The sequence below is a fragment of the Sitophilus oryzae genome, unplaced genomic scaffold (genome assembly GCF_002938485.1).
Source record: "Sitophilus oryzae breed Bouriz unplaced genomic scaffold, Soryzae_2.0 scaffold_177_pilon_pilon, whole genome shotgun sequence".
NCBI classification, from domain to species: domain Eukaryota; kingdom Metazoa; phylum Arthropoda; class Insecta; order Coleoptera; family Curculionidae; genus Sitophilus; species Sitophilus oryzae.
Window position 1 is genome coordinate 8,002,372 of NW_022146479.1, and position 19,527 is coordinate 8,021,898.

At 30.6% G+C, this 19,527-nt stretch overlaps 4 protein-coding genes across 8 annotated transcripts; 2 read left to right on the forward strand and 2 right to left on the reverse strand.

Annotated features, from left to right (window-relative positions):
- Window positions 1-26: 26 nt before the first annotated feature.
- On the forward strand, window positions 27-7,615 carry LOC115882461 (pyruvate dehydrogenase phosphatase regulatory subunit, mitochondrial-like). 2 transcript variants are annotated; one of them, XM_030900527.1, is made up of 15 exons: window positions 27-539; window positions 598-812; window positions 991-1,152; window positions 1,233-1,355; window positions 1,412-1,600; window positions 2,121-2,293; window positions 2,828-2,976; window positions 3,038-3,192; window positions 3,252-3,391; window positions 3,840-3,988; window positions 4,055-4,376; window positions 4,587-4,736; window positions 4,790-4,962; window positions 5,284-5,631; window positions 7,072-7,615. In XM_030900527.1, exons 1-14 carry the CDS (start codon window positions 265-267, stop codon window positions 5,525-5,527), a joined length of 2,619 nt encoding a protein of 872 aa, XP_030756387.1. In that variant the 5' UTR covers window positions 27-264; the 3' UTR covers window positions 5,528-5,631; window positions 7,072-7,615. The 2 variants fall into 2 exon arrangements, with proteins under 2 accessions (XP_030756387.1, XP_030756388.1); XM_030900528.1 differs by lacking the exon at window positions 7,072-7,615 and having other exon boundaries at window positions 4,790-4,965; window positions 5,284-5,417.
- On the reverse strand, window positions 5,638-6,678 carry LOC115882463 (PRA1 family protein 3). Its single transcript, XM_030900532.1, has 3 exons — window positions 6,358-6,678; window positions 6,084-6,301; window positions 5,638-6,023 (listed from the first exon to the last, which is right to left on the reverse strand). The coding sequence occupies exons 1-3, from the start codon at window positions 6,549-6,551 to the stop codon at window positions 5,899-5,901; spliced, it is 537 nt and encodes a 178-aa protein (XP_030756392.1). The 5' UTR covers window positions 6,552-6,678; the 3' UTR covers window positions 5,638-5,898.
- A 988-nt stretch (window positions 7,616-8,603) lies between the features above and the next one.
- Window positions 8,604-12,770, reverse strand: LOC115882462. 2 transcript variants are annotated; one of them, XM_030900531.1, is made up of 9 exons: window positions 12,595-12,770; window positions 12,331-12,539; window positions 12,085-12,204; window positions 11,840-11,959; window positions 10,402-10,598; window positions 10,166-10,345; window positions 9,731-9,934; window positions 9,498-9,674; window positions 8,604-9,426 (listed from the first exon to the last, which is right to left on the reverse strand). In XM_030900531.1, the coding sequence occupies exons 1-9, from the start codon at window positions 12,657-12,659 to the stop codon at window positions 9,121-9,123; spliced, it is 1,578 nt and encodes a 525-aa protein (XP_030756391.1). In that variant the 5' UTR covers window positions 12,660-12,770; the 3' UTR covers window positions 8,604-9,120. The 2 variants fall into 2 exon arrangements, with proteins under 2 accessions (XP_030756391.1, XP_030756390.1); XM_030900530.1 differs by having other exon boundaries at window positions 9,731-9,940.
- LOC115882464 lies at window positions 12,755-19,086 on the forward strand. 3 transcript variants are annotated; one of them, XM_030900535.1, is made up of 6 exons: window positions 12,755-12,779; window positions 15,724-16,351; window positions 16,416-16,673; window positions 17,763-17,884; window positions 18,055-18,178; window positions 18,665-19,086. In XM_030900535.1, the coding sequence occupies exons 3-6, from the start codon at window positions 16,578-16,580 to the stop codon at window positions 18,758-18,760; spliced, it is 438 nt and encodes a 145-aa protein (XP_030756395.1). In that variant the 5' UTR covers window positions 12,755-12,779; window positions 15,724-16,351; window positions 16,416-16,577; the 3' UTR covers window positions 18,761-19,086. The 3 variants fall into 3 exon arrangements, with proteins under 3 accessions (XP_030756395.1, XP_030756394.1, XP_030756393.1); XM_030900534.1 differs by lacking the exon at window positions 12,755-12,779 and adding an exon at window positions 13,543-13,657; XM_030900533.1 differs by lacking the exon at window positions 12,755-12,779 and adding an exon at window positions 13,566-13,722.
- The last annotated feature ends 441 nt before the right edge of the window (window positions 19,087-19,527 follow it).

Sequence of the window (19,527 nt, forward strand, 5' to 3'; positions counted from 1 at the left end):
TTTTTAAATAATAAAATGTCATAATAAAATTCTAACCTTTAAATTCTTGATCTGTAGAAAACAATATAGGTCTATATATATGTTATTTTTCTATTTTTGGAATAATTTGATTTCATAAACAAAAAGGCCGATGAAAAAACTTAACATCCAACTGCACGAAAGTGTGCGCTATAAATTCTATGTCGTTTAAATATATATTTAAAATAATATGTAACAAAAAGTTCTCTTAAATAACAGTATTAAACAAAGTGATAATTAGTAATAATGTTATTGCAATGTTACTTAAGACACTGTGGTACAAAGACGTTACCCAGTTTATCCAGAATTCAAGAATACTCGACTAATAATTTTCCCTCGCAAGCTCAAGTTGTAATAGCCGGCGCTGGAGTGGTAGCTAATTCAGTGGCATATCATTTGGTTAAAAGTGGTTGGAAAGACGTCGTCGTAGTTGAACAGGATAAAATTGGTAGCGGGTCTTCTCATTTCGGTTCAGGAATTTTGGGCCTTTTTAAACCAATAGCTCATCGAAATGTCATTTGGTAAGACCTTTGCTTAATTATTCTGCTTAATAAATGTTGTTATCTATTTCTTATTAAGGTATAGCATCAGTTTGTATAAAGAGTTACAAAATATGGGTTACGATGTTGGAATGAGACAGTGTGGAAGCTTAAATCTTGCCCAAACCAAAGACCGGCTCATTGCTCTCAAAAGAAGAGTTGCATATAATACTCCATCAGGTTTAAATTGTGTATTTCTTAATCGTAAAGAAGTACAAGAACTACATCCTTATATTAAAACGGATGATATAGAAGGTAAATATTCTTTCTTGTAATTTATGTTTATCAAATTCAAGGGTCAATGTACCATATGATTGAAAAAAATGTCGGAGATTGTTTGGAAATGAAGATAGCTGTCATTTTTTTGTTATATACAATTAATTATTATAATACGGCATAATTCTTACCGGTTTTTATGTTTTGTTTTATCCAGGTGCAGTTTATGTTCCTGAAGATGCTGTTATTGATCCCAAATCTATTTGCGATGTTTTGGCTTTATTGGCCCGACAAGGTGGAGCAACCTATATTGAAAATACGACCGTGCAACAAGTTTTTACAAATAATTCTTGTGTCTACGGAGTCGAGACTGACAAAGGTGTGAAAATAAAATTATATACTTTTAACTGGGTCCTAGCATTTTGTAATTTCTAATAAAATATTTCTTGTCTATTTTAGGCGTTATTAACTGCGAATACTTTATAAACTGTGCCGGAATGTGGGCTAGGGAGTTAGGACTACAATGTAATCCGAAAGTTCGTATTCCAGCTTATCCAGCTGAGCACTTTTATGCTGTGACAGGTTTGAAAATTATATCAATATAATATCCAAAAAAATAATCTGTTTTAATTATATAGGTACATTATCACAGAAAATGAATGAAACCCTTCCTATAGTAAGAGACTATGATAGCCACACTTACGCAAGAGAGTATAACAATGGTTTAATGATTGGTTGGTTTGAGCCAGAAGCTAAACCGGCTTTTGAGAAAGGCAAAGTGCCTAAAGACTGGGAAAAACATATTAATGTAGATTTAAAACATATTGGTAAGAATGTTTATTACATAAAGTTCACTTCATAAAATATAATACCGTATGATCGAAAAAAACGGGGTCACAGACGGTTTAGGAATGATAATGAATGATCATTTTGGCGAGGTCAATCTGTAGCATCGTTTACTAAAAATTGCCATAAAACTGGTCAACATAATTGTAGAAAGATTAGAAAAGGATAGAAAACGTTTCCAGACACACAAATCTATTTCCAAAAAAATATTTTTACTCAATATAAAAATAAATTACAACCTTCTTAAGGCCAACTGGCATTTAGTGCTATTTAAAATTAAAGGAGTATGGGAGTCTGTGGTACGGGCCAAGTAAATGACGTCTAGGGGTTGACCTCAACAAAATTGTTATTGATTGTCAGTTCTCGACCATCTTTGACGCTTGTTTTTTTCGATTGTGTGGTATAAATGAACGGTTTATAGAAATTGGATTACTGTAATAAATTAATTGCTAATGATTTTATTGAGATGTACTTATGTATTTGTATGTTCTTATTTTATAGAACCCCTTTGGGAAAATGCAGTGTCTCGTTTTCCTATTTTAAAAAGTTGTTCCAGTCCCAAAGTCGTCAATTCTCCTGATAACTTCACTCCCGATGGAAGGTGGATTTTAGGTGAAGCGCCAGAAGTAAAAAATTACTTTGTGGCATGTGGAATGAATGGCAATTCACTTCAAGTAATATTTTAATTATAATCATTACACTGTATGATCGAAATAAACGGCGTCATATTTAGCTTACAAGTGAAGATCGCTGTCAGTTTATTCATAAAATTTAATAATATAAGAAATAATAAAGTAATATATAAGAAATATATAATTATATAAAAAATATATTCAGCAATGATACTTCAATATGATTGACTTAAATTGCGGTTTTGACATTCTAATTATTTTGTTAAAATTGTTAAATAAACATATTTCTAATAAAAGTAAATAATTTCCTAAAGATTATTATAAATAGATTTAAAAGTTTTTAAACTTAAAGATAACACTAATAAATTAATGTAAAAATTTTTCTAATTCTTGTTGTTAAATTGTCTAATTCTATTTTTACATTACTGTAAAAATAGAATTAGACTCCTTCCTTAAATCCTTAAATTATATGAAGAATATCATTGATCGTCATTTCCAAGCGAGCTAGACGCCGTTTTTTTTTTTGAGTTAGGTATATGGTGTTTCAATATCACTGTTGTAAAATGTTTCCTTTAGGGCGCAGGTGGCATAGGTAAAGCGGTAGCAGACTGGATAATTGAAGGAGAGCCAAAACAAGACTTGCTGCCTTTTATCCTACAGAGATTTTTAAATGTGCATAATGGTAGGCATTATTTAAAACAAAGAATCAAAGAAATTGTAGGCAAGTATGTTGTTTTTATAATCGTCAGTTAATTTCTTTTCATTCCAATCTTAAATTTGTCTTAGGCACTATTCAATACTGTATCCATTTCAGTGTGAATATAAATACGCAAGGGAATTAAGATGTTCTCCATTATACAGCGTTTTAGAAACTAGAGGAGCCGTTTTTGGCATCAAAATGGCGTACGAACGAGCTTTGTATTTTGATTCTACTTATAAAAGTAATTTTTTACACATTTTTTGCCAATTTAACGTTAGCTCTTGATATTCTCTTCTTTAGGAGGTGAACCAAAACGAGAAATGCCCCAGGGTACATTTTTTAAGCCGCACTTCTTTGATTTCATGAAGGAGGAATATGTTGCGTGCATAGAAGGAGTTGGAATTATAGACATGTCATCTTTCTCTAAAGTTGAAATTAAGGTATAACAAGGGTATAACAACCATAAAGTGAGTGAGAATGTAGTTGATTATTTTTTTTTACTCTTGACCCTATTGCTCTTACACTGAGATTAAGAATAAAAATTCTTAGATAAACATATGTTTTACATATGAAGGGTCCAGCGGAAAAACATGATAAGCGCGATTTTGCTAATTTTACAGTAGAGCACTGGACGTCTGGCGGTTATCAGGTTCTTTCCGTGTATTCTTTATTTTTACTAGGCATATATCATAGGATTTAACCAACTTATTGCCCTGCATATTTTATACATATTGTAGGAACCAGTTAGACCTACTAAAACATTGTAAAATCCTAAAATTAAGAAATTGGCGTTTATCAAGTTTTTACCATGGACCCTTGCATTTGTATTCCTGAAAGACAATCTGATATGAGATTTGACGCCGACATATATACTTTTATTTTTTTAAGTCATCAGGGAATGAGGTAGTAGAATATCTTCAAAGAATATGTTCGAATGATATAGATATTCCTGTAGGCTCCATTGTTCACACTGGTATGCAGAATGTTAGAGGTGGTTACGAGAATGATTGTATGCTTGTTAGGCAGTCTCCTAACAGGTAACGCCAATAAGAAAAGTCCGTCAACTAGGAATAATCTATTCTAAAATATCCCTTACTTTTAAGTTATTTTATGGTTTCTCCTACAAGTCAGCAAACCAGGGTTTATGAATGGATGAAGAGAAATTTGCCATTCAAAGCTGCTGTTCATTTAAATGACGTCACTTCAATGTATACTGTACTAAATGTTGTTGGGCCCAAGGCAGTAAAATTATTAAGCGAATTATCAAATAGTGACTTAAATGTTGCTCCCTTTTCCTATATGAAAGTCAATATAGGATATGCATCAGACGTAATGGTTATGTCATTTACACATACTGGAGAACCAGGGTATTGCCTCTACATCCCATCTGAATATGCCTTGCATGTATACTATAAATTAATGTCAGTAAGTATTAGCCTTATTAGTAAAGAATACTGAAAAATTATTTATACAGGGTATGCTAGAATTAACATCAAATGGGAAAAGTTTTATTACTAAGTTAGTTAAAATTCAAACTGCAAAATGAAATAATAAAAAGTGTAATGGGTAATAAAAAGTTTTCCCATTTGTTGAAAACTTTATCCCACACTCTGTATAAATTACCTATATTACCAGGTTGGGAGAGACTATGGTGTTCGAGACGTTGGTGTTATGACACAAAGATTTATGAGAATTGAAAGATTTATCCCATTCTGGGCTGAAGAGCTTAGCAGTTTCACCACACCATTTGAAGCTGGCAATGGCTGGAGCGTCAAGATAGAGAAAGTATAGTTTTAGTATCAATTGAGATTTATTATTTCGCTAATTTAACATTTTAGAAAGAAAATTTCATAGGAAAAGCTGCTTTGCAAAGGCAAAAGGAAAAGGGTGTCCAAAAGCAGTTGGTGTTCTTCCATTTCAATAATATAGATCCAGATGTGGACATATGGCCTTGGGGTGGAGAGCCTGTGTATAGGAACAATGAATTTGTTGGGACTGTCACATCTGCTGGGTAGTAAGATATTATTATAGTATAAAAAACTAGCCATGTGAAATTTTTTCTTAGTTACTTTAACTTTAGAAGATTGACTTGCATGTTGTTCATTAATTATAATTTTTCAATAATGATTTAAAAATATATTGCTCAAGAATTGGAAAATTTTCCATAATAAATTAAGTGTGTTATAGAACTTAATTTATATAAATTAGCTTTATTTTCTTATAGGTATAAATTTTTCATTAAATTAGATTAGTTTAACTGTATTCTATTCAGTAAAACTTATATTTGCACTTGAAGTTTAGAGAATGATTATAACTCTTTTCCTTCTTTTAGATTTGGATTTTCAGCGAACAAATTGATTGGTTTGGGATTTATTAGGAAACCCGCTAAAGATGGTGATAAGATAGTCACAAACGATTACATTCTTTCAAAAAATGCGGTATATGAAGTCGATATTGCTGGACATAGGTTTAGTGCTAGTCCATATTTACATGCACCTGCTATTCCAACAATAAATAACGAGAAGAAAAAGTATAGGCCGACGCCCATCAAATATAAGAGTGATATTTCAGTATAATTGGTACCTACTGAAATAACTGATAATTTTATTACTTGATCTAGTCAATTGTACTTATGTTATTGTAATTGACCGAGCAATACAAGAAAATTGGAATAAATAAGGTATTGAATTTTATTTTTATTCTTTATTGTAATTAATTTTAAAAACTTTATTAAAAATATTTCAATATGAGCTAATAAGATTTTTAAAGTAATACAAAAACACTTATGACTAAGATTATACATATATAGCTTATTACATAATAACAAGTATTATCACAAAATAAACTGGATTTAAACATGCTTTAAGCTAAAACTGACAAGAGTTTAGTTTAATTATCTTTGGAGGTGATAGTAATTTCTCTGAAAAAAACAAGTATGAGCAAATCCTTATTCATACAGCATTTCATCAAGGAAAAGACCCATTGGGGTTTTCTTTAGCCCTAACCCTTCCACTTGATTAGCTAATTTATTTTTAATGTTTCGTAGTCTCAATGAGGCATGAATAAATGTTACTAAAATTAATTGAAATAAACATTATGATTGTATTTCAGTAAGTTGTATAAATTTAATACCTGCCACTGGTAATAAAATTCCGAGAGAGAACACCAAAACACTTTGGAACATATATGCTACGATGCATAATGTTACAAAGATAGTGAGCAAAGACAATATGGGGTGTTTCACTTTTAACTGAGCTGCGTATTCCTTTTCAGAATTGATGTATATAAATGTTCCAAAACTTAGCAACATTACTAAGCCACCGCATATTACCTTAACAGGATGAATAATCCTATAAAAGAAAAAAGAATGTGAAAATGGGTTCTTAAAATAAGTCGCCTAGCTTACCCAACAATAACAAACATAACGAGACCTAACAAGAAGTAATTCGTTTGATAATATAATAAATTGTTAGTGACTCGGAAGGCCCATTTTCCCAGATCCCTATAATTTGGTAGTTGAAATACAGCTCCTTGTAAAAGAAAATCGTCTAGCGATCTTAAAGGTGCAAGTTCGATATCTAAACCCGACTTTTTGCTCATGGTTTTGAAGATATTAAAATTAAATTATAAACAATAGTAAGAATATTTTCCCTTTTAACATTGAATAACAATCAAAAATGTCAAAAATCAAAACGTCACAACATCTCTGAAATGTCAATGTCAATTGTCAATAATTACCTTAAAGATCTAAAAGATCCTAAAAATTGAAATTCGTAATAAGCCTGAAATTGTAAATTTTTAAATTACGGTAATTGCTAATAGATGTCTCTCTTTACTGGCGCATTCGCCAGTTTCTTAAAAGGGTTTGTTAAATTTTGGAAGGATTGGGAAGGATATAAATGCAGTTTAACTTTTTTAACTAATTTATTTTCAATTTATTATTTTTATTAACTTGTTTATTGTAACCTTATAACTTGTATTGAATATATTTATTCAATATTTTTTTTCTGTGTCCCAAATTAACTTAATATAAATATTATACACATAACATTCAGTTATTTATTTATTTTATATCCTTTTTTACAGAAAATATATTTTAATTACATCTTTTTTATTTCAGATTTCCTACAAAATTACCACCAAAAAATGGGTAATGTTTTAGTGTCACAACAGGTACTACTTCTTATCCTTATTTTTTATATATAATGTATTTATTAAAACTTTCATACTTATCGTAACAAATGTACTATAAGGTCAATTTATACATAAATATAATATATTATATTTTTGTACAATAATTGTCATTAAGTGTATTGTTATTATTGTATAATAATAATTGTCGATAAGTCATTATAATAAATTATTTATTGTAATGACTTATCGCGTAAAGAGAACATTATTTATTTTGATTTATGCACTTTTAGTGGCTATGTGTCCAGATTTACCTTGATTTGGTCATTACAAATATATAACAAATTAGTAGGAATACAGATACAATACCTAATAATATTACATTTATTAGGTTGCAATAATACATGTATTAGGTTGTAATAATACATTTATTAGGTTGTAATAATACATTTATTATGCAATAAATAAAGCAAAATTCTCCTTTGTGCACATATAAAACTTAAGGTTTTTTCTAACACATCAATAGAACTTAATTTTTAAAGTTTCTGAAAAGTTCAAAGCAAAATTAGACTAAAATTATCCAAGAAACAATAAAAACAATCTTACCATTAGCTCCTTATATGCTTCCTGTGGTACTAAGTTCATTTTAATCATATCTTGGAATAGCACTTTAATTGTCCCAATACGTTTTTCAAGTCTGTCTTTTTGCACTCTTAAAAGTCTTATTTTTTTAGTTTTGTTGTTAAACGCATCTTTGATAAATTCAATACTTCTTTTTGTTTGTTCAGGAGTAGAAAAATGTTCTACCCGTAAATTACCAATATATTTAGGTGTTAATGGAAAGTTTGCTAAAAATTAAACATATACATTTTTAAAATAGTTATTTTTTGTAAATTGTCACAAAGGCCACTAGCAGCGAAATTCTGTAAGCAATAGAGTAAATTTCTAGAAATGTCTTGTCTTTCAAGAAGATTTTGTTATATTTTTTAGTTCGCATTTTTTATGTTAAGTTTATCCTACGCACACGTAAGGCAGTTTCCTGTGTAAATTTATAGGCAGTTTTTAAAATTGCACACTTTCGGTAGTTACAGAAATAAATAACCTACTAAGTATGTAACAATGAAAAAACTAAGTCTTCTTCGTACTTCGCCACTTGCAGTGTAAGAAAATCTACAAAATAAAATAGTTATTATTGTAAACACCGCTGCGTTAATCCAACGGAGACCAACTTGTCAGGGATATTTTACTAATAAAACAAATTTGCCAATTTTTTTCCATTTGCCTATATACTTCCTGAAACATTAAACATTTTTTGTCTGTTAGGCAAATTTGTTTTATTAGTAAAATATCGCTGACAAGTTGGTCTCCGTTGGATTAACGCAGCGGTGTTTACAAAAAATAACTATTTTATTTTGTAAATTTTTTTGTAGCTTACAGTGCAAATGGCAAAATACCCAGAAGACTTTTTTGGAGACATGAATCCACCACAAAGGTATAGACATTATTTAAAGAAAAATCTAACTATCACAAAAATATATTTCAATTCAGTATTCAGCAATGTAGTATATACAGTATCTTAGAAATAGAAAATTATAACCTACAGCATAACATAGGTAGTAAAAAAATCAATCAATTAATATTATATTTAAATAAAATATATGTTTGTCGAATAGTTAACTAAATTATTATTTACAAATTACCGAGACTAGAGCAATAGGAACAGAGAACTAGAAGGAATAGGACCACTATCTCGGTTCATACTGTCTTTACATTTATTCATTTTGATGCTCTCATAAGCATCTAATTGCCTGATTAATTAATTTTAAGATTGATGATTAATTTATTATTAACATTTGACCCGTGATCTTCATCAAAAATACGTTGATCAACACAAGATTTTTCTGCTCTCCCATATCTTAAATTGTGCCATATACATTTGTTTGATGAGTATTACTATTGATCTTGAAGTTTGCCGCTACATAATTGTAATTAAATAAAAAAAAAACTAAATAAATATTTCTAAAAAATCAAACCAAATCTAATTATTTCCATTTTTGGTAACATGGTCAACAACCCTCTTAATACTATTACTTATATCTGTAATGGCTGCTGCCATAACAGCCAAATTTTTATCAATACCCGATAATTTTTTCATTAACTGTCCATGCATTCTGTTTTGGTAAACAAGCCGCCTTGCTTTTCTTGATATTATTTTTCTTTTCTTTTTTAATGGTACCTCGTCTCTGGCAGATAAATTAATTCTTTTACCTTTACCTAAGTAGCTTTGCCGAGGTTCTTCTAGTTTGAAACTGGCAGGTGTAGCTAATGCATTTGCACCTATATTCTACACACAAATGACAATATAGTTAAAAATATAAAAAATAATCAATTATTTACTCATCGATTAAAACTTACTATTCTTAATTCCGTGTTTTCATTATCCGTCATCGACTTCCAGCCTAATAAACGTAGAAGTTTTTCTTCTGTATCAGTTAGAGGTGGAGATTGCACCAGATTATCCCCACTCCTCTTCACTTCCAACCAAAATGCAGCAGCTTTGGCTTTAATTTTAGATTTCCAGCGTCCAATAGCCTATTAAAGTTGTTATAATTAAAATTTTATTAGATTGGTTATGGGGCAAAAATTACTTGTTGCCACTTTTCCCCTGATCTCGTTCCCATTCCCAACGAATTTAGATGATCCACCAACTTATTCCATATTGCCTTTTGATCTGCGCGATTACGATCAAAATTTTTTTCGAATTTTGATTTTAATAGGATGGGATATTGCTCTAAATATTGTACTACTAATTTCCAGTGCTCTGGAGTGGTTTTGAAATCACGCTCTTCAGCCTGAAACTGGCACTACATTTTACCAACACAACAATAATTATGAACTAGTTAGAAGTATAAAAAACAGGCATTTTAAAATATAAATTTCACATTGGCGTCGAGGATAAAATCAACATTTTTTTAATTCTATCCTTAAGGATTCTATGTACCTACAAACATGATGTAATAATATGTTTATATTACAATTATTTACACATAAAATACATAACATAGATTTTAATTAAAACTTACCGGTCTTAATTCCATGTTTACAGACTCCTCCGTCACTGACTTCCAATCTAATAAATTTAGGAGTTTTTCTTCTGTATCAGTTAGAGGTGGAGACTGAACCGGGTTATCCCCACTCCTCTCCATTTCCAACCACAATGCAGCAGCTTTAGCTTTGATTTTTGATTTCCACCGCCCAATAGTCTATTAAAGTTGTTATAATTAAAACTTTGTTAGATTAATTATGGGACAAAAATTACTTGTTGCCACTTCTCTCCTGATCTCGTTCCCATTCCCAACGAATTTAGTTTATTCACTAACTCATTCCATATTACCTCTTCATCTGCGCGATCACCATCGAAATATTTTTCGAATTTTGATTTTAATAAGATGGGATATTTCTCTAAATATTCTACTACTAATTTCCAGTGCTCTGGAGTGGCCTTGAAATCACGTTCTTGAGAAATATATAAAAGAGGAAAACTTTAAATTGGAAAAGCATTTCTTGCAGTTACGTTACATAAATAAAAGATTAAATTCTTGCCGCAAACAACTGTTAAGGTCTATTCACACATGTCAGTCACGTCTCAGTTCCTTTCCGTCAAACAGTCTCATTTTCGATAGAAATATATTGTTGCCGTTCATTTCAACGGACATTTTATTCACACACGACATTCACTTCGTCGACGGCTTAGCCGTCCGTCTCGATTCAGTATCCGTTCAGTCATAAATTCATCGTCAATGATATTTTCTTGTTTTGATTGGTATCTTTTCGTAAGAAATTAGTTTTTACACAAAAATAGCCGTTCTCCAGTAAATGTTTTCTTTTTTTAGGTGGGGTTTACCATGGTTAAGAAGTATATAAAAACAATCTATATGTCTACTCAAGTCGTCTCTCCTTCCTCATCAACAGCGATCTCATACGATCGAAAAAAACGGCGTCAAAGACGGCTGGGAGTAACAATCGATGATAATTTGGGTGGTCAAACCCCAGACACACTCTCCATTATTCTTTTAACGTACTCTCCATTATTCTTTTAAATTAACATTAAAAATTACCATCGGTTGTCATTCCCCAGCCAACTTTGACGCCGATTTTTTTTTATTATGCGACTGACGTGTGAATATTGTAATGGAGGAAAAAAGAACGATGGTGCGCGCAAGATAGTGAAAATCAAAACTTTTCACAGCTTAATTCTTGATCGAATTTTATAAATTTGAAACTCCCCCATATACCAAATAAAATATTTGAATTTTGACTAGAATATTGAAAGTTTGACAACACGCAAACGCAACATCTCACAAAATTTCTGACGAAACTAAAATAATTATTTTCTCCATACTTGCGTCCAATGCTTTTGGAAACAATGTATATCCTAAAAATATCATACAACAGACAGGAAATTTCTTCTCTATTGGCTTACAGAATATGGCAATAGTTGGCTGTTTACTTGTAAACAAATTTTTTGAACCAACAAAGAAGTTATATAAAATTTAAACAGAATAGCTGTTTGATTTATACTGGTTATTAGTATAAATACCGTATGATCGAATAAAAACGGCGTCCAGTTGGCTTGGAAATGACGATCGATGACATTTCCTATATAAATTTACATATAAAATGACAGCGATCTTCATTTCATAGCCATCGCTGACGCCGTTTTTATTCGATCATAAGGTATTTTAAAAATCACTTACTATAATCACGTTGCATGAATGAATTTGTATAAGTGCCATTACTAGTGCATGGTTCTGTACAGATAGTAATAACTGTTGGCATTATATCCTCACTTATTGTTGGTTCCTCTATTGTTAAATCTAAAATTTGAAATGATAATCATAAAAGAAATATATTTATTGAAACTACATAATAAAAATCAATGTTATTCATATTTAATGTCCCTAGTAATAATATTAATTTTCTATATGAACTTATGACATACCATATTCCTCTTTGACAAGAGGATCAGTGCTCGTACTTGAAGGAGACTCATAAGATTCCACATCCGAACCAGAACTTTGTTTAAAAGTGTCTTCAATTGATTCTGATTTTTCTAATGAGCCTACAAAAAATGTAATAGTTATTTTACTTTAGAGATACTTACTTATTTGTATATTAATAATTATTAATTAATTTACTTCATATAAAAGCCCAGTAAGTTCTTAGATAACATATTATAATAACTAACCTAGATTCTTTTTCTGTATTTTATAACAAGCACTGGGTTGAGGAAAAGCGTGAGGCAGAAGCATCTTTTTTGGCCAATGATACATATTATCAGCAAAGTCTACAATTCTAAAATGTTTGGAACAGACAAAAGTTGTAGGGCCAACATTAATATCTTCTATTCCTATGGCATCCAACCATTTCTTACGTATTTCCGGACCTTTGGGGAACCTAAAAACGATTTCTACTAATAAAATTGTTTTCAAAACACGTACTGTGCACTTACCGATGAAAAGATAAAATAGTGTCTTTTTTATATTTAGATCCACATACAATACACGCTTTTGACATGTTTAATAAAGTTTATTTAATAATAATAAAACCAAGGAATTTATAACTTACAACAAATTACAAAACAATCCACAGAAGATAATACACACAGATAATACACATAAAAGACAAAAGAGTGAGGTTAGTAAAGATGTTCAAAACTATCGATATTTTTAAAAATGGGTTTTGATCTATGGTTTTAATCTGATATATCGATAACAGGACTCGTGTAGGGATAGGCCGGCGACTCGACGCTCGACGTGCCGGTGGCGGGGTTATAGTGAGAATCGCGCCTAAATACTAATTTTTGACAAGTAATTGTTTCATATTCCCTCTTGTATTTTTTTTTATTTACAACTTTATTTGGAATAAAAGGACTATTTCGTATTCTTAACTTGATTTTGTCTTTAAATTTACAGGAATAAGATACTTTTGCATCTAGTAATTGACAATAGAATTAAGAACTTTTTTTCTAAATTAAAGCGAATATTATCTATCGTCATTTCCGAGCCTAGTTGACGCCGTATTTTTTCGAACATACCTACAGTATCACCAAATATTGAGTTGAGTGCCCCAAGATCTGTTTTTGAAGTGCTCTTGCTGTTACAAATCATTCATAATAGCCTTTTATAAAATTTTAGAAATACATTTGTATATTAATAATTATTCACCCTCATGTTTTAAAGTGATAAATCATTAAAATAATAAGAATATCTTATTTATTCAAAAAATAAAATCAAAACCATTTATTGTAAAATACCTATTAATTTGACCCAGTTTTAAGTAATTTGGTCCACTGGTTAAATTTAAAATAAATTATTCTTTATCCTCTTAACTAAGACGGCTGTGATTTTTGCTATCTTAAAATACTTCCTTCTTATTGGTCAAGTCACATATGTCATCCCGACTTCCGGAAATTGGATCGGGACATGTTGATCATGTTGATTTTGAATGCTGATAGATCTGCATCTCTTCGTCGCCGGTCGCCGGCTTTCAAGTTTTGTGATTTTTGATAAAAAGTGAGTTTTGTGTACACTATTTATTCGTAAATTCTTGTTTGTGTATCGCTCAGCCTCTCCAAAAAGTGAGTAATTAATATTTGCTTTATATTTCATTATATCTCGATTAACATTTTTTGCAGTCTTGTAACCGTCATGGCGTCTTCGCGTTCTTGTCCTAATAATATCTAAAATTCTTAGTTTTCGATATGTTTTAGGGTGATTATAGATATTATCCAGAGTTAGAGTTTAAAATATTGCGCGTGTTTTGAAAATTTTCTAAACTTTTAATGCTCTTTAGTTTCGTTCTATTATGTAACGGGTACGGGTATATTTATCTCCATTAACTTTTATCGCATTTTTTAACTATCATGACTTAAATATTCTAAAAGTCCAAGAAATTGTACATTCTTCGGTACCTGTTTAATATTTGTGTATTTTAATAAAAATTTTATTTTGATGTAGTCTGCTTGTTTGAAAATTCTTGTTTGGACATCGTTCAGCCCATGTTCAGCCTCTTCAAAATGTGACTACATTTTTTGATTTCATTTTTATTCTCTAATCGATAACGATTAGACTCCATGAATCTAATTAATTCAGCGCTATATAGGGTGATATTCATTTTTTATATGAAATAATATGTTTATTTATTTTTCTTATTGAAATATATGTTATTAGTTATTTTTTTTACTTATAATGTTTTTTTACTTAATCTTAACTTATATATCCTTTACATAACAGTTATTTCATATGTTTTTTCTTGTCTATACTAATATATAAAATCCTTAAGTGACTGACATACTGATTAATCACGATCCTGCTCAAACCACTCAACGTAATTAAGAAGCTCAATTTTGGCATACAGGTTGATTCTAGGGTGTAGAGGTTCGATAAGAAGGGATTTTTCGAAATTCCAGTTTCAAGAGGGTGAAACCACCCCTCAAATATTACAATATTTTTTATTTAAAAAAAGGTCAAGTTTCCAAAAAAACGCTTAAACACGTATATTTTATTTTGTTTTTTACATATTTTAAGATTTTTTAAAAATGTATACTGGGTGTTTCAAAAAATTGATTATTCACGATCCTGTTATTTAAAGCGCTTGACGTAAAAAGCTGATTTTTGGAAAATTTATTGACTTTGAGGTGTAGAGGTTCGATAAGAAGGGATTTTTCGAAACTCGAATTCTAAGGGGGTGAAACTATCCCTCAAATATTAAAATATTTTTTATTTAAAAACCGGTGAGTTTTTCGGAAAAACTCTTAAACACATATTTTAAGATTTAATTAAGATTTTTTACAAATTTATACAGGGTGTTTCATAAAATATGACCAATGAGTAATCACGATTCTGCTTAAACTGCTTGACGTTTAAAGCTGATTTTTAGCAAACGGATTGACTGTTGGGTGTAGAGGTTCGATAAGGAGGGGTTTCTCGAATCTCAAATTCCAAGATGGTGAATACGCCCCTGAAATATTACAATATTTGTTATTTAAAAAAAGGTTAGTCTTTCGGGAAAACGCTTGGACAAGCATAATTTATTTGGTTTTTTACATATTTTGAATTTTTTAAAAAAATCATACAGGGTATTCCAAAAAGTTGGGTAATTTCTTAACCGCGATTCTGGTTAAACTGCTTGACGTAAAAAGTTTATTTTTGGCAAACGGATTTTTCGAAAGTCAAATTCCAACTAGATTAAACTACCCCTCAAATATTACCAAGTTATATAATAATATCGCCATATTGTTTTTTCTCATGCTGACATAAATGTCTAACATAAATGTCTAAAAATGTATAAAAATATTATCCAGTTTGTATGTTAATGGAAATTCTTGCTTTGCTTTATCATCACCATTACAAACGATTAATTCGACGCGAACGAAGTCGCTGGTACACGCTAGTACTATATGTATATATGATACGACTATAACAGTATAAATAAAATAATACCTATCAAAAAATCTTAATTTAATAATAAACACATTTTTTGATTCGATATTTTATGGCATTTATGTGGGATATGTAAACTATCTTTAGTGAATTTTATTTTTCTCTTTTTATTTTTACATTTTTTCTTTTCTTTTCAGACGCGATTTAATACTACCATACTCCATACACTGTCGCCTAGCGGCCGAACCGGCAGGGATATTATTAATTAACTCGAGGACAGTTAATGAAATTTACATAAGAAAATTTTGCCGATGGTGTCCCGACGGATTACATGCAAAGGGTGACGCTCCAGAATGCGACGCTTCCTTCTTCCGAAGAGGAGACCTGTAATTTTGTATGAGCTGGGTGTTCTAATGGAGATCCCTTGTAATGCTAGAAGTTTCGGCCGGATACGACCTGGCACTGCTGGCACCCAAGCATATGCCCAAGCCACCCCAAGCTACGAGACTTATCGTGCACGTATTGCGTGGCACCTCGAGGGCGTAGGGGACGGGATACGGACACATTTGATGATGAGGAAGGGGGTGAGGCCGTAGGGGGTCCCGATGGTAGGTCGTTCGATAGGATAGGAAATTAAAAAAATATCTCAAATGAGGCTGTTTAATTTGGGATTAAGAGTGACTGCTGAGGCACAATTATCGTAATGGGTCAAATCTTTAGAACAGAGCAACCACACTTCGGACGCGACGTGATTTGCTTTTTTTATGGGTAGTGATTCGTGATAGAGAGGCTAGCATACCCCAGCTCAGCCAGAAACCAACCAAAGTAAATTTATTTTATTTTTCTCTATTACGAGATCCTAAACTGATTATTTTTTTAATTTTTCTAGGTTAATTCGAGCTTGTGGCATGTATAAGCCAAAGAAGATCCCAGATGAAACATTACAAGACGTGTGTGATTGGTCTTAAAGCTTCTTCTGGTTCTCCCAGACTCCCAGGCAAGGTCGAAGTTCAGAGGATCGTCCGATGTCCAGGGAGTTGGGGCATTCGGCATGCCCAAGTGCAGCTTGATGCCTGGCCTTTTATTAATGGGACTGACCATCATAATAGAACTGAAGAAATACTGGTGGAGGGATATGGATATGGTGGTAAGTTTATAATAAATTTTATACTTATTATTTGTGATTATTCTAATATTACATCCTAAAAAAGACCATATTATTATTCTGTTTGTTAATACTCATATAATATGCTATTTTATGAAAATTTACAAGCCTTTGCATTATAATTATTTTAAACTAACTTTAATATCTTTAAAACTTTAATATCTGCCGAAATTATATAGGGTGATTCTTAAATAAGTGCAAATATTTTCAGGGCTGGTGTAGATTTCGATAAAAGAAATATATTCGTTCTTTTCGAGTTTTTCAAATAAGTCTAAAACCGTGTTATTTTACTTTGAAAATTAAAAAAAAATGATTTTTTGCTTAAATATTGAGAACCACCTGGATCTTTTCTGGAATTTCTTTTTTGTAAATTTAATCTACTATCTATGTTGATAAATTATCAAGAACTTATATTTTTAAACTAAAAACTAAGAACAATAATTATTGCAAAAATTTTTCCATAAAATTCAATTGAACGTGTTTCTCAGATCAAAATATACTACCCCTAAAAATATTTACACTTATTTAAGACTCACCCTGTAAAGTAACTGATAAATTGATTGAGTTGGGGTAAATTGCTTTGCAAAATTATTTCATTGATCTAAAATTTATTTTCCAATCTAACTTTTTTTATTATCCAAATTCTTTATTATGTATATGCAGTATGTCCTCGGATTGTCTTTACAAGAGGATAAACTTTTTTATTATTGACATTTTGAAGAAAATGCATCAGGAATTTGCTTGTAAAAATATGTAAGTTTAAATTTAATCTTTGGAAAAATTGTCTTGATTAAATTTAGATATTTTGAATATTATTTTATTATGTATGTGAGGCATACGATAAAACTCTGGTTTCTATCTACTATTGCCAATTTCATTTAAAACATATACCGTATGATCGACAAAAAACGGCGTCAGCGATGGCTATGGAATGCGCTGTCATTTTATATGTAAATTTATATGGGAAATGTCATCGATGTTCATTTCCCAGCCAACTGGACGCCGTTTTTTTTTCGATCATACGATTTAAACGATGATGAGCTAGAAATTTTATTTATTTTTTTATTTTAGGAAGTATTGCAATATGGCCTAAAGACTGGTCTGTCCTCTCATATCTTACAATGTAGCAGCTGTAAAAATAGCTTGTCCTATCTCATGAATCAATCTGGAAGAGGCAACGTTCTGTTACATATGTAAGTTTATAATTTTATTTATTTTTCTTAACACTAAATAACTGGCCTTATGTGAATAGTTTAATGATTTGTATGATTACATTTATTTTTGTAATTAAGTTGTTATTAACTGTTTGAAAAACATTTTAGGGTATAATAGAGCCAATACTTATTAATTTATTTGATGTTAGGGTATATTACAGTATGATTACAATACATATTCTGCATATTTCTATGACTCGGTTAACCTCCCATATGTTAATGGAACAGATTGAACAGAACAAATTGATAGAGCTACCTGCATTCTCCTTAAAAGTAAGAAACATTTTAAATTTTATACTTAAGACTGATTTTTACGTATCCAGTAGCTTGCGCAAGTGTCACTGGAACAGTACCACTGCCATGACATTGGCACCATTAAACACTTCTTCATGTCAGTGATATAGATATTTATTTACACGGTGCCATATTGATGCTATTGTTGGCGTACCAGTGAAAGTAGCGCCCCGCAACCTTTATATTTACTAGAGATATAATAAAAAACACGGAAAGGCAATAATAAAAGACGAAAAAGATGTATGCAGTATGAAAAAAAATAAAGAAATCGCGGCTGTCTTTGCCCTCTACGTTTTAGTATTTTTATATCTCTACGGTATTTGAAAGCTGTCCTTTGTCCTTAGAGTTTTACAGTATTATAAAAATTCTTTTAGTAATAAAATTTAAATATCTTATATATTTAGATTTTACAGTTCTTAAATATCTTATAGAAATACTTGTTACTTATAGTATTTTTTCATGCAGGTATTTATTTTTGCTGCTTCTGTTGCCGCCCTCTTGCTCCTCCTCATCTTCAACAGGATTCAACAAAAAATCCTCTTGCTCTTTCACCATATATAAAAAGGTTGGTTTTGTGTATTTTGTCTATAGAGGTCTATTTTTATTTTGGTACTGTTGTAAAACTTTGATAATCTGGACAAACTTTAGACTTTAAAAATGTCATTAAACTGCAGAAAATATTATATAGATGATAATTTATCCATCATATCTAAAATCATGCTTTGAATTTCATTTAAAATGTTCGTAATGCTGCTTGTATAGTATCTAAAGATATTTTTTGTATAGTGGTAATCTCGATTCTCTATAAATGAGGGTTACTTGTATTTTTTATTAAGTTAATTATTTTTTTTTTAATTAAAAATCTACTCTTATCGATAATTAATATTTTGTTTAGTTATTTCAATATGCCAAAAAAATATTTGTTTATTTAAATAATGCACAACTTTACAATAATACCGTATGATCGAAAAAAAAGGCGTTCAGTTGGCTTGGAAATGACAATCGATGACATTTCCCATATAATTTTACATATAAAATGACAGCGATCTTCATTTCATAGCCATCGCTGACGCCGTTTTTATTCGATCATACGGTATTAATAGCTATAACTAGAAAATCAGTAATTATTGCTTACATTGACTACTATCTATAATCATTGTTTTTGGATGTTAAATACTTAAAAAGTTTAATTTTTGTTGAAGGTAGTCAAATATAAAATATAATTCTCTGCATAACGCGCAGTTCTTAGAATTATTAATAATCAGAAATACAGAATAGATAACTAAATAACAAATTGCCTATGTTGGTTTCTATTAGGATCACTTTGA

What these genes read in the sequence shown, in the direction of transcription:
- LOC115882461 (XM_030900527.1), top strand. Translation starts at nt 265, where the DNA reads ATGTTATTGCAATGTTACTTAAGACACTGTGGTACAAAGACGTTACCC. An exon ending in GCTCATCGAAATGTCATTTG is followed by an intron (nt 540 to 597) that starts GTAAGACCTTTG and finishes TTTCTTATTAAG; the next exon opens with GTATAGCATCAGTTTGTATA. An exon ending in TAAAACGGATGATATAGAAG is followed by an intron (nt 813 to 990) that starts GTAAATATTCTT and finishes TGTTTTATCCAG; the next exon opens with GTGCAGTTTATGTTCCTGAA.
- LOC115882463 (XM_030900532.1), bottom strand. Translation starts at nt 6,551, where the DNA reads ATGAGCAAAAAGTCGGGTTTAGATATCGAACTTGCACCTTTAAGATCG. An exon ending in GTTATGTTTGTTATTGTTGG is followed by an intron (nt 6,302 to 6,357) that starts GTAAGCTAGGCG and finishes TTTCTTTTATAG; the next exon opens with GATTATTCATCCTGTTAAGG. An exon ending in AATTTTATTACCAGTGGCAG is followed by an intron (nt 6,024 to 6,083) that starts GTATTAAATTTA and finishes AATTAATTTTAG; the next exon opens with TAACATTTATTCATGCCTCA.
- LOC115882462 (XM_030900530.1), bottom strand. Translation starts at nt 12,659, where the DNA reads ATGTCAAAAGCGTGTATTGTATGTGGATCTAAATATAAAAAAGACACT. An exon ending in ATTCATGCAACGTGATTATA is followed by an intron (nt 10,599 to 11,839) that starts GTAAGTGATTTT and finishes ATATTTCTCAAG; the next exon opens with AACGTGATTTCAAGGCCACT. An exon ending in TAAACATGGAATTAAGACCG is followed by an intron (nt 9,941 to 10,165) that starts GTAAGTTTTAAT and finishes ATGTAGTGCCAG; the next exon opens with TTTCAGGCTGAAGAGCGTGA.
- LOC115882464 (XM_030900535.1), top strand. Translation starts at nt 16,578, where the DNA reads ATGCCCAAGTGCAGCTTGATGCCTGGCCTTTTATTAATGGGACTGACC. An exon ending in GGAGGGATATGGATATGGTG is followed by an intron (nt 16,674 to 17,762) that starts GTAAGTTTATAA and finishes TTTTTATTTTAG; the next exon opens with GAAGTATTGCAATATGGCCT. An exon ending in TACCTGCATTCTCCTTAAAA is followed by an intron (nt 18,179 to 18,664) that starts GTAAGAAACATT and finishes TTTTTCATGCAG; the next exon opens with GTATTTATTTTTGCTGCTTC.